Source organism: Colletotrichum graminicola, assembly GCF_000149035.1.
Source record: "Colletotrichum graminicola M1.001 genomic scaffold supercont1.48, whole genome shotgun sequence".
Lineage (NCBI taxonomy): Eukaryota > Fungi > Ascomycota > Sordariomycetes > Glomerellales > Glomerellaceae > Colletotrichum > Colletotrichum graminicola.
The window spans coordinates 120678-134662 of NW_007361052.1; the positions used below are offsets into that span (position 1 = coordinate 120678).

Below are 13985 nucleotides of genomic sequence, written 5' to 3' on the forward strand. Positions count from 1 at the left end.
AGTAGAGGGGTTAAGTCTACTAAATAAGATACTATAATAGGTAGTGCCTTTAAGGTAGTAAAAAAGGTGCTTAATAGCAGCTAAATAGGTAGATAATAGGCTAGTATTAGCCTAAGAGAGCTTACTAACTATAAAAGTAATATCTAGGCGTATACTAGTAGCTAACTAGTTAAGGTAGCTAGTCTACTTAATATAGGTTTATTAGTTAGCTTTAGAACACTTATCTTTTACTTATATAGTAAGTAACTTATAGTTAGTAAGTAATAAAGTCTTAATAGGTTAAAGGTTACTATATCTAAAGTAATAAAGTATACTATTAGTATACTTATATTAGTTAATAAAGATCTTACTAGTAGAGGATTACTTAATTTAAAATCTAAGAAATTAGGAAGCTTTACTAAGGTCCTTTAATAGGTAGACCTTAGTAAGTATATTATATACCTTCTTAGTAGTCTCCTTATTAGTAGTAGCTACTACGTTATTATTAATATATATTAAGGCGTAGGTATTAAGCTCCTTATTAATAAAGAGGTAAATTTCTCCCTTAACTAGGTAGAAGCTAATTTTTTTTATTTTACTCTTAATAAGTGTAAACTACTATAGTAGTGCCTTATAAAGGCTATAAAAAGCCTTATAGAGTAACTATACCTTATTATTATTAGTAGTATAACTAGTAGGTTAATAGACATAAATATAAGTGCTATTAAGTATAAGGGCAGTAAGAAAAGTAGTATTAAAGTTATATATTTTATATACTAATCTATATAAGGTAATAATAGCGTAAAATAAATATATAGTAGTAGTAATAGCTATAGTAGTATATACCTCTTATAAAGACTATTTACCTTACTTATAGTTACTACAGACTACTTATTAGGCCTTATATCTAATAATCTTATTTTTTACATTAGTTTTAATATTAAATACCTACTTACTAAGAAAAATCTTTATATTAGAAAAAGGATTAATAAAGGTATAGACCTCCTTATTAATAAATTATTAGATCTTAGTATTATAAGCCTGCTTTTAGTAGTGCTAGTGTAGGCCTTCTTTAGCCTTCTTAATAGTAAATAAAATGTTATATCTAGGGGGTAGTATATATAATAAGGTAGTAGTAGTAAGTATACTAATAAAGTAATAATAGGCGTTATTATAAACCTAAATATCTATAGTAAGATAAGCCTTTTTATTATACTTTCTAATACTAGTAGTATCTTAGTAGTAGCTAGGTAGCTTTATAGTACTAGTATAGTGTAGTTAGCCCCCTTTAGTAACTAAAGTAGTAGTAACCTTAGTAATAAGGTCTAGCTAATCTTCCTCTATAATAAAGGCTAGAAAGTTAGCCTCCTACTACTCTATATTATAAAACTTATCTTTAGTAGTATCTATATTATTAGTTTATTAAGTAAGGTATATAGTAAAAATAGGTTACTATTAATAATCCTCTAGAGGAGGGGTAGTATAGTAGCTACTATTAATATACTTACTATCTAACTTACTACTATTAGATTAGTTAATTTACTAGTTATAAGACTTTTTAGTAATAGGTTAATATAAGTTAAAGATATAAGCTAGATAGTAGGTTATTAAATTAGGCTTATTAAATAGTATATTATAGTTAGTATCTACTATAATAGTAACTCTATTAATAAGGTAAAGAATAGTCTTTTTAGGTCTTTTATAGAAATAAACGTTATAATAGTAAATAACTTACTTCTTACTTAAGATATAGATATAGTAGATATAGCTATATAAAAAGCTATATCTAATAAGGTAACCCTTTATAGCTTAGGGCTTTATGTTAGCACAACAGGTAAGCTAGTCTCTTAGATAGAGAATTCTAGCTTAGGAGAATATAAGAGAGTATATCTCTTGTATAAAGATATATCCTATAGAAGCAAGAATATAGGATAAAAGGGAGATATAAATACTTATACCTAGGGTAAATAAATAGAGGATATAAGGATATATAGTTAAAAGAGAGTATAGTAGTTAGATTATTAACTATTTGCTTGCTTAGAGAGAGAAGGAAAGGAAACTAGAAACAGGAAGAATTCTAGCCCTTATATAGACCTATACAGCTTACTAGAATATTCCATACTTACGTAAGCTGCTTATAAATCAACCCTTAGTTACGTAATATAATAACCTTAAGTAAATAACCCTAACTTAAAATAATAACCTTATAGGAACAACAGAGGTAGAAGGTAGGATCTAGAGAGATCTTAGACATTCTAGTACCTTCTCTAATCTTCAGTTAATTACGTAATCAGACATGCTTACGTAATTAATATATATATTAATCTACTAAGTAAGTAGACTATAAATATATATATCTTATATATATATAACCTCTATAATAGAGGAAATATAAGATAAAGAAGTATAAGAATACTTAGAGATATTCTTACTTCTAATACTCCCTCTTTTGCTCTATTATAGAGTAAAAGTAGTTAAGTAAAAAAAGTTACCCTAGAGTTGCGCAGTAGCGTGTAAGGTAAATATTAATAAGTATAATAACTTATTTATAAAAAGTCCTAATAATAGTAGGAAAAATATACTATATGTATAGGTATATTATATAGGCTTATTATTATTAAATAGGCCTATAAGCTTAATAAATTCTTAAAATTTATCCCTAGGAAGAGGTTTTATTAAGCTATCTGTAGGTATAGAAGAAGTAAGAATATATTTTACTTCTATATTGCTATTTTTAACTTCTTAATAAGTATAGTAGTAGTATAAGGCAGTATACTTAGTCCTCTAATAATATTTAGGATTATAGGCTAAGCTTAAGGCTGTATTATTATCTATTTTAATATTTATAGGGGTTATATTATACCTTATTTTAGATAATAAGCCTTTTAGCTAGACTGCCTCCCTAATAGCTTCCTATAGGCTATTAAATTTAGCCTTAGTAGTAGATAGGGATATAGTTAACTGTTTTTTAGATTTCTAACTAATAGGGCCCCCTAATAAGGTAAAGATATAACTAAAAGTAGATTTTCTAGTTTCTTTATAACTTACCTAGTTAGAATTAGTATATCCTACTAGATTAAGGGTATTATTAGAGTTATTAATATCTATATTACCTTAATAAGTAATATTATAATTAATAGTCTCTTTTAAATATTTTAAAATACCTTTTCCTTACTTAAGTAGGAATTCTATTAGGTTATAGAGGTAACAAGAGGTAAAGGATACGCTATAGGCTATATTAGGCCTAGTTATAAACATAGCGTATATAAGGGAACCTATAAGTTATTAATATTCCTTTAATAGGTCCTTAGAAGGAGTATAACCTTCTAATTTGTTACCTAGAGGGCTACTTAATATACCTAAAGATATAGGTATATTATTTCCTTTTGCTTCTAGTAGATTAAATCTTTCTAGAAGTTATTAGATATAATAGGCTTAAGAGATAGTTATAGATCTTCTAGATCTATCTCTTGTTATATAAAGCCCTAGAAATTTAGAAACTTCACCTAGGTCTTAAATCTCTATATATTTAGAGATTTTACCCTTTATATTTTCTATATACTTAATATCTTTATTAAGTATAAGAAAATTATTAATATAGGTAATAATATAATAAGGATTATTTTTATCTTAGTTATAATAGGTGGCTTCGTTAGATTTTAAAGATATAAACCCTATATCTTTTAATATAGATTTAATCTTTAACTGCTACTACCTAGGAGCTTATTTAAGGCTATATAAAGCCTTTAAAAGTAATAATATCTAATTCTTATTATTTTCCTAATTTATAGTATTTAAATTAGGGTATTTATTAAAGAAATTAGATAAAGGGATATTAGAAGGGTCTATATATACCTCTTCTTCTAAATCCCTATATAGAAAGGCTCTAATAATATCAATTTGTTAGATTTCCTAATCTAAAGCTGCTGCTATAGCTAATAGTACCCTATAAGTAGTAGGGTTACTACCTGCAGCAAAGGTTTAAAAGTAATCTAGCCTATATTTTTACTAGAAACCTCTAACACATAATTAGGCCTTATATTTATTAATATTACTATTAATATTGAATTTTTTCTTAAAGACCTATTTAGTAGTTAAAGGTACCCTGGAAGACTTATATGCTTTATTAGGTTCTACTGCTTTTAAAGTGCCTCTTTAGATAATAGTAGCTAATTCTTTATATATAGCTTCTAACTAGAGGTCTTTTTTAGGTCCTTCTAGAGCTTATTTTAAAGTAGTAGGCTCTAGAGTTTTAATACTATAGTTATATTTTATAGTATTATTATTATTATAGGCCTTATATTTATCTTTTTCTTCTTTAGATATAGTAAGTATTCTAACCTCTATATTAGAAGAAGGAATAATTTCTTTATTTATAGAAGTACTAAAAGGAATAGTAGTTTTTTCTCCCTCTCTTATAGTACTTTCTATAAATTTAATATATAAGGTCCTTACTATAGAGGACCTATAAGGCCTAAAAGGAATATATATAGTATATATATTATTCTCTTCTGTAGATAAATAAATACCTTCTTCTATATAGGTATTTAATTTATCTAATTAGATACGCCTTTCTTTAGGTCTATAGACTAAGACCTTAGAGCCTATTTTCTTTAATTTAGATAAATCTAGTTTATTATCCTTATTAGGATAAAAATAATCTAGAAAAGCCTCTATAAGGGTCTTTTCTAGTCTTCTTATAGCAGTATAATTTAATAACTTAGTAGTTTCTTTAAGAATAATATCCTATAGAAACTTAGGTAAGTTATTTGCTGCTATAATAGTCCTAGATTTATCTAGAATAGCTCTATTTGTTCTTTCTGCTATTCCGTTTTACTCTAGCGTATAGGGAGTAGAGGGTTCTAAAATAATCCCTCTTTCTTTAATATAAGGTAATAATTCCCCTATATTAAATTTAGTACTGTTATCTAGGCGTAGGCGTTTAGGATAATTATACCCCTAATTTTTATAATATTCTAGCTTATTTTTAAGATATTAATTATATCTTCTTTAGTTTTAGAGAATTTAATATCTCTAAGGCTAGAATAATTATCTATAAATAGAATAGCGTAGTTATTTCTATTAATAGATATAGAGGTAATTTTAAGAGTATCTATATATACTTTTTCTAAAGGAAAAGTAGCTCTATTATAGTTAATTTTAGGCTGTTACCTAGTTAACTTAGAGCTTATATAGTAAGGACAGTATAAATCCTCTTCCTTTAATTTTTCTAAAGGAATTCCCTTAGTTAACTTAGCTATTTTAACTAAGTAAGGATAAGAAGGATAGCCTAATTTTTAATACTATTCTTTTATTATAGTAAATACCTTTTCTTTAAAGGTATTATCTTCTATATTAGAAGATATATTATCTTTAGTATTTTCTAGAGATAAAAAAGGGCCTTTTTCTTCTTCTATATCTATATTATATAGAAGATTATTTTTAGGAGGATAAGTAATATATAAATAGAAACCTCTTCTTACTATATTAATATTAGTAAAAGGTTCTTTATTACTATTATAAAGATTTTAGTTAACAAGGAATCTACCTCCTTTATAGTGTAGAAGGCCTAAAAATATAGATATAGGAAATTCTGGTATATATAAGGTATTCTTTAACCTTATATAGTTAATTTCCCCTTTAAAGTAAATAGGAAGTAAAATAGTTCCTATTCCTTTAGGTTTAATAGGTCTTGCTCTTATATTAACTATAAGAATATTTTCTTTAGTTAATAGGTCTAGGTAAAAGTCCTTATTGTTTAATATATAGACTGTTAAACCTATATTATATAACTATTTATTTCTTTAATTTAAATAGTTGTTATAGGCCTTATAAGTGTAATATTTGCCTTCTTAGTTATCCTCTTCTAGAGGCTAGTTAGCTTAATAGTTTATAGTGAAAGTTGCTTTTTCTTTACCTTTAAAAGGCTATAGGTTTAAATCTAGGTTGTTAACCTTTTCTTTAGGTCTTTTATACCCTTTATTTCCCTACTTATAAGGTTTCTTATCCTTATTAAAGGGATTTTTATAATCTTTAGTAGAATTATCCTTATTATTAAAAGGATTTCTATTATAATTATTAGATATAGGCGTATTGTTTTTATACTAGTTTTTATCTAATATATTGTTAATAAGGGCTTCTAGAGAAAGAGGCTTTTTAGTTCTTAAAGCACCTCTCTGTTTTTCTGCCTAAATAGGAAAATAACTGCTTAAAGCAGCTATAAAGACTGTTTTTTAGTCTATATCTTCTATTTTAGCCCCTATGTTATTTAATTTAGAGATATAACCTTTAAAAGAGCTAATAAACTTATTTAAAGTATTATAATTCTCTAATTTAATAGCGTGAAATTCTAAGTATAATTATTGCCTTAGAACAGGGCCTGTTCCCTTATAGGATAATTTTAGTATATTTAAAGTATCCTTAGGATCCTTTAAATTAAATACTAAAGATAAGGGATCTTTTTAAAGATTCTGCCTTATAATTAATAAGGCTTATGTTTTTTGTTCTTTAGAGATATCCTTATATCTTATCTCTTCTTTAAAATAAGTATTAAGCTTTAATAGCTTAAAAAAGAGATAAATAGAAGTAATCTAGGAATTCTAATTCTTTATACCCTAGAGACGTTATTCTAGAGGTAATAAACAGCCTGTAGTAGCCTTAATAATATCTACTATTTTTTTAGTATTTTACTAGATTTAAATAGGTATTCTTATAACCTATAGAGGTCTTACTTTTTCTACCTCTTTATAAATATATATCTTTATATATATAAGATATATAGGCAGCTAGAGGATTTTATAGCTGCTATTAAGACTTATACTACCTCTTAGATAAAGGACCTTATGCTGCCTATAGTAGGACTTATACTGCCTTTATCTATAGTAGATATTTAATACTTCTCTTAGTTATAAGAGATACTAAGGACTTACTTTTTCTACCTTAATATTCTTATAAAGAAAAGATAGTATAAGGAATCTACTTTTATAAATAGATAAATAAATAGGCTACTTAAGAGTATATATAACTCTTATAGTAATAAAGATACCCTAGGTATATTAGCTAGGCTTATAACCTGTTAGTATAATAGGTAAGCTAGTCTCTTAGATAGAGAATTCTAGCTTAGGAGAATATAAGAGAGTATATCTCTTATATAAAGATATATCTTATAGAAGTAAGAATATAGGATAAAAGGGAGATATAAATACTTATACCTAGGGTAAATAAATAGAGGATATAAGGATATATAGTTAAAAGAGAGTATAGTAGTTAGATTATTAACTATTTGCTTGCTTAGAGAGAGAAGGAAAGGAAACTAGAAACAGGAAGAATTCTAGCCCTTATATAGACCTATATAGCTTACTAGAATATTCTATACTTACGTAAGCTGCTTATAAATTAACCCTTAGTTGCGTAATATAATAACCTTAAGTAAATAACCCTAACTTAAAATAATAACCTTATAGGAATAACAGAGGTAGAAGGTAGGATCTAGAGAGATCTTAGACATTCTAGTACCTTCTCCAATCTTCAGTTGATTACGTAATCAGACATGCTTACGTAATCAATATATATATTAATCTACTAAGTAAGTAGATTATAAATATATATATCTTATATATATATAACCTCTATAATAGAGGAAATATAAGATAAAGAAGTATAAGAATACTTAGAGATATTCTTACTTCTAATACTTTATCTTTATAGAACATAGGGGGCGCTTACTACCCTTTTTATATATATATACTATATAGCTAAAGGTGTAAAGGTGTTTAATTTAAGAAAGCTTATAATTAGTAATAAGGTTAAGCTTATAAGTAATAATCTTATAAGGGCTTATCTTACCTTTAGTAGATTAAGGCAAAAGGTTAAGGATCTACACTATAGTGTTAAGAGTATAGTCCTAAAGCTCCTCTAGTAGGCTGTTATTAATAAGTAACATATAGGTAGCCTCTATAAGTATATAACTAGTACGCTTTATTAATCTATTTATTAATAAGGTATATATAATTATAAGGTTAAGCCTTATGCCTATAAAGTAGGGATTATAAAGCACCTTTTTTAGCTTAGGCGCGTTATTAAAAACCTAGCTCTTAATAGTAAGGCTAGTTATATTAGTAAAAGTAGTATTAAAATTCTTAATAGTATTAAGTATAACCTTATAGTAATAAGCTTATAAGAGTTAAAGCTAATAGTAGCTACTATAATAGTTAAGAAAATAAAGGGCGTATCTTATACTAGTCTTTAATAGTAGTTTAACCTTTATAAAGTTAAGATAAATCTCTTTACCTACTAGAGTAAGAGGCAGTAAAGTATTATAGCTAATAAGCTTTATAGATTTAGCTAAGTAGTAGGCCTTATAGTAAAAGGTATTAATCTTAACCTAAGTAAATTATATACTTACTTAATAGTAGGCCTTAATAACTTATAATAGATAGGCGTAAATAAGTTAATAGTATATTATTTTAAAGGTTAGCTAGCACTTACCTCTAACTATAAATAAAGTAAGGGTAGTTACTACTAGTATAGTTAGCCTATTTATAATATAAAGTATATAAATATTAAAAATCTATTTAATAGTAGCTAATTAGGCTTTAGATTTAGTGTTAATAATACTAGTAGTTATATAGTTATACTTTATACCTACCTTATAAAGCTTACTAAGGCTAAGAAGGTTAGCTAGGCTATAAAGGCTATACTTAATATCTTTAATAGTCTAGTTAATTATCTAAGATAAATTAGCTAGATCTTAAGTTTAGAAGAAGATAGTACTAGATCCCTTAGGATATACTTACTTTTTATTTATAGTAGTAAAAAGTAAAAAGTTATTATAAATAGTATATAATATAAAAAGTTATAGTAAATTAAAGATAAGGCTAAAGTAGCCTAAATTTAGTATAATATTAAATACTTTAATAACTTTATTACTTACTATAGTAAAGATAGCCTTACTTAGTTATATTATAAGGCTAGTAATTAAAGAGCTACTTAGTGCGCCTAAGGCACCTTTTATAAAAACAGAAGTAAAAAAGTTAGGTATAATAGAAGTAGTAGCCTCCTTATAATCCTTATTATAGACGTACTTAGCTATATAAGTAAGTAAATTATTATAATATATATAGTTAGTAAAAATAAGCTTTAAATAGGTAATCTAACACTTTATAGTAATATAACCCCTGTTATAATAAAGGTAATTATTATAGCCTAACTTCTTAGTAAAAGTAGCACCTTAGCTATTAGTACTAAAGGTAGTAGTAACTATAGTAGTAACCTTATAGTATATAATAAGGCCTATTTTTTACTTCTTATCTTAAGTAAGTATATAAATAGTCTTAATAACTATAGCCTACTTAGGCTTTTTATTATTATTAGTATAGTGCTTATATATATTAAGTAAATATATCTTAAAGTAATTAAGTAAGAGGATAGCCTAATAGTAATTAGAGTTTTTACTATAGAGGCTAGTAGTATAGGTATATAAATACTATATATGTTTAAGGGTATTATAAAGGGTTTTATAATCTTAGGCACTACCCTTAGAGAATTTATTAATAAAGGCTCTAATAGCGTCCTTAAATACCTTAGGAATATATTTTTAAGTGCCTTTATTAAGGTATAAGGATTACTATTATCTTACTATCTTATATTAAGAAGCTTATTAATTAATATATTATATAATAAAATAAGTAAGTTATATATAACGTTATAGTTAGCTTTTTAAGCTATAAAGGCTATAGTATCTTTAGATAGTTAAGGAATATTATAGTTAATATACTTCTTAACTTTATTAGTATAAAAGGTAACGCTAATAAGAATAATCTATAAGGACTAGTTTAACTCCCCCTTGGGCTTAAGGATAGTTAATAAGACTATTTAGTAATTACTACTATTAGCTATAATAGTAACAATATAGGTAAGTTACTTTAGACTATAGTTAGCCTAAATATATATTAATCTTTATATATTTCTTTTACTACTATAAGAGGGTATATCTAAATTATTATATAATTTACTACTATTTAATAGACGTCTAAAGTAATAGATAAAGGTAAATAAGTAAGGTTAAGTAACTACTACTTTAGTAAGTAGATTTTTATAAGTTATTAATAGTAAGGTTATTTAGTAAAGGATCCTTATTAAAGTAAGGTTATATAATTACTACTTTAGTAGGCAGATTTTTATAAAAATAATAAAGATAGGTAGAGGTAACTAATTAATTTAAAAGAAAAATTAATATTAGCCCTAGGCTTATAACCTATAGGAGTATAAGAGCAACAAAGTGAGGTAATTAGTGGTATTACTGATCTATAGTGTGTGTGTGGTGGTAATGGAGGAAATCCTCCACAAGGCTACGGCAGAGGCTGGAGATGAGGTGAGGGGCCCGGGAGGTCACGTGACCTCCCAGCACACGGGCCCCCTCACAACATTGTCTGTGAAACGTGCTCGTAGTATCTTAGGGAGTTGTCACTAGAGATGATCCCGTCTACGAGGCCGTGATAATGAAGGATTTTACCACCACGCTGTTGGAATGTTGACAAGTCACCATCCCAGGTCTCAATGTTGAAGAGGTTCAAGCTCGAAGCCTTGACGTAGTCTTCAGAGGTTATGGTAGCTGGGTCCCAGTTGGAATCGTTCAAGATTGCGTACTTAAACCAGTCAGAAGCGCTGAACGGCTGGCCGCTGAAGTAGACCTGCGGGGCACCCGTCATCTCGGCTCCGGGTTGCATACGCGGGTAAACCAGGCTGCCAGATGCGTCAATCAGAGGAGAGTAGATGCCGCGAAGGGTTTCGACTTGTTTCTGAGTGAGGCAACCGGCTGTCTGGTTGCTGGACGCGCCGCAGAGGAGACTTTCGGGTTTGTAATCGCAAAGATCCGGGGACTCAAGCAAGCCATCCTTGGCACCGTCGAGTTCGTCACACTGGTCCAAGATGTCATTGTGAATGGTGGGCCACATAGACATGGGAATGAAGGTATCAGCACCCTGCTGGCCAGTGAGGGGGAGGAAGTGGCAGCTCCATGAGGTGAGGTTGTTGAAAGAGAAAGCAGGGGCGCCGGCTACAATGCCATCGAAATTTTGAGGGAAAGCTTGCGCTTGCTTGAAGCCTTGACGTCCACCAGTCGAGCAGCCCAGGTAGTAGCTCTTGGTATGTGGCCTGTTGTAGAAGGCCTTTGTGATATCTTTGCCGACTACGACTCCAGTAGTTAGTGCGCGGTATGCGAAGTCTTCGATGACACCGGGATTGTTCATGAAAGGGGCTCCGCTCATGCCGTCGTGACCATTGTTGGTAGCCACGGCAGCAAACCCAAGAGAGGACGCGTAGTCAAGGTCTTCGTACTGGACGCAACCACCGAGTGCGCCATTTCCAGTGCTGAGAAATCGACCGGTCCAGTTCTCGGGCAGCCATGCCTCGAATTTGACCCCGGACCGGACCGAGGTCGCGATGCGCGCAGTGACACGACAGAGATTTGCCGTGACATTCTGGGACGGACGGGCGCAGGAGGGATCCGAGCCGGGTAGTTGAAGCGTAGTTCCGGCGGGGATGTACTCAGTGGCTGTGGTATCTGCGCCAGGGATCTGCAAAGAGCTTGCGAATTTTGAACATTGTTGCTCAAAGGTGACATTGGCCTTAGCCAAGGGTTCAACAGCTCTGACGCCGGGTGCTAGAGCACCAAGAAGCATCAGCGGCAGCATAATGGTAGACGGGCCGAGATACGCAAAGAACGAATAAGTGAATGACTGGATTAACGAGGTGTAAAGTTCAAAATGTTGCAGAATTAATATTACGAGAAGTCGGCATATAAACACTTTCGCGAAGGGGGATAGGACACTTGGGTAGAAGGCGAGCGACGTATGATTTCTATGTATTTTGTTCTACGACAGGTGAGTATCCCATATGATCCATCGATACCACTGCTATATAAGCTATATAAGTCGTCAAGGTTGTTGTCATACCATGTTAGTTGAACATCCGATGGGTGCCTTAGCATGGTAACGATGATCGTGGAGACTGGTCTTAATTGTCAGACCCCTTTCAAGCAGCTAGCCGATATAATCCCGGTAGCAAAGCCTTCTCCGACTCTTGCTTCCGGGTATGGTACGAGGATATTCCCCCGCGATAACATTCGGTAACTTAAATCCCTCCCTTGTCTATCCGCATGTAATACTTGATTAATGGGTCGAAAATTCTACGAAAATCTACACCGACTTCAAGATTACTTAATTATAGGGGTAGACTCAGCGCATGGCTCCATATGTGTTCGATTTGCGCTACAGTTGAGGTACACAAAGCGGCAGTCATTCACGTAAATAACTCGGGTATCCTCATACAATGACAAGGAGACCCTTGCTTTCCATTTGTCTATACGTAGTTCTCGACGCTTGGCGCATGAACACTGATAATACGCCAAGCAGTGTATGAGGGTGGGTTCTTAGACGTCTTGACGGCTGACAGCGCGGTAGTTTTTCAAAAGACCACATCCAGGGGGATCCGCCACCAGGCAGTTAGTATTTCCTGGTCTGATAGCCCAGTAGCATAGGCAAAAAATGTTTCCGTTCGGGCTGCTCCCGTGCATAGATGTGCTTGGCATATTAAGGGACACTCCTGCTGCAGAACCAATCTGCAAGTGGCTGTCATCTTGGGTAACCTTGCCGGGTGCTGAATCCCCCCGCAATGCTACCCTTATCCTGGCTGTAATCATTTGTTTGTTTCAAACTCATCCGCCCAACTTACTAGAGTGGGCGGATTTTCCTCCCATCCCAGCTGTGCTCTTGATTGAAAGGATAAGCTACGTGCTGCAATCAACCCCTTTAGAATCGCATGGGATGGGCGAATATGGGCAACCCGAGCGAGTGCCGAGTAGGTTGTGCCATATGTCTATCTGGTGAAAGCATAGGAATGATAGTCAGTTATATACGAAAACGTTTCGATGCCAGTGCCCGTCAACTGCCTTGAGCCTAAGATACTTACTTGTCTCACTTATTCCGCTTGAAATTTTATCTCATCGGAAGCCTTTCATCTAGGGAAGACTTCGGCGTCCATAACTCTCGGGATGAAATTGTTGGTAATTGGCATTGATCTTGCCGGAACTGGAAGGCTGGTGTCTAAGGCTGGTGTCTATGGACGTTGGTTTTGCGGCCCTTGTCAAAAACGTAGTCAAAAATGCTTGCGCAAAAGGCCGGCTCTGCTCACATTTACTCAGCCAGGGCTTCCGTTGAACTACATCTCCCGTCAGGATGCAGCTGACCTGACCTACCCCCCCCCCTGGCTGACCTGACCTAGGCCCACTCTAACCCTAACCCTATCAAGAAGGAGGGTACGTCAGGTGAGGTATAATTAATTCTTCTAAAATTCAGAGATACAGGTTAGGGTTTGTGGTTAGGGTCAGTGGTTAGGGTCAGTGGTTAGTTTAGCGTATGGTATATGTTTATTTTTTTACTGTCAGATAGAAGGGTGTAAGGGTTAGGGTTATGGATTGATCCTAGATTAATACAGGATCAATCTACATTTTCGGGTGGGCCTAGGTCAGGTCAGCCAGGGGGGGGGTACGTCAGGTGAGATGTATAACGATCTCCCGTCGAGGTAGGTAAGCGAGGCAGGCTTGCGCTCGTCAACCAATAAGCCCTTCCATCATCCGGAGCAACCCCTGCCGTAGAGTCGTAGAACATAAGCCGAGCGGGGTGAGCTTCTTGAAGGTATACTACAGTTGCCGGCCCACTCTAATATCTAACACCTTCAAGTTTTGATGAATAGTGTAGGTATCTTACCTGGAAGATGCTGTGCGGCGACTGCAAACGCGTGTTTGAGAAGAAGACGGAGCACGGTCACGGCGATCGCTGGTTTGCTGAATCAAAATGGATCACGTCGCTTGCCACTATCCGAGCCCACGGCGCTACGTGTGTTGCCTGCCACGCCGTTATGCGTGGACTCCAAGGAGCCAATTTAGAGCTCGAGGACGATCGACGCTTGGGCTTGAGAGGCATTCTTTTTAGCCCCGGAACGCACGG

At 32.3% G+C, this 13985-nt stretch overlaps 1 protein-coding gene across 1 annotated transcript; it reads right to left on the reverse strand.

Annotated features, from left to right (window-relative positions):
• Positions 1-10397: 10397 nt before the first annotated feature.
• On the reverse strand, positions 10398-11672 carry GLRG_09382 (tannase and feruloyl esterase; the record flags this gene model as incomplete). Its single annotated transcript, XM_008100067.1, has 1 exon — positions 10398-11672. One exon carries the CDS (start codon positions 11670-11672, stop codon positions 10398-10400), a length of 1275 nt encoding a protein of 424 aa, XP_008098258.1.
• Between the last annotated feature and the right edge of the window lie 2313 nt (positions 11673-13985).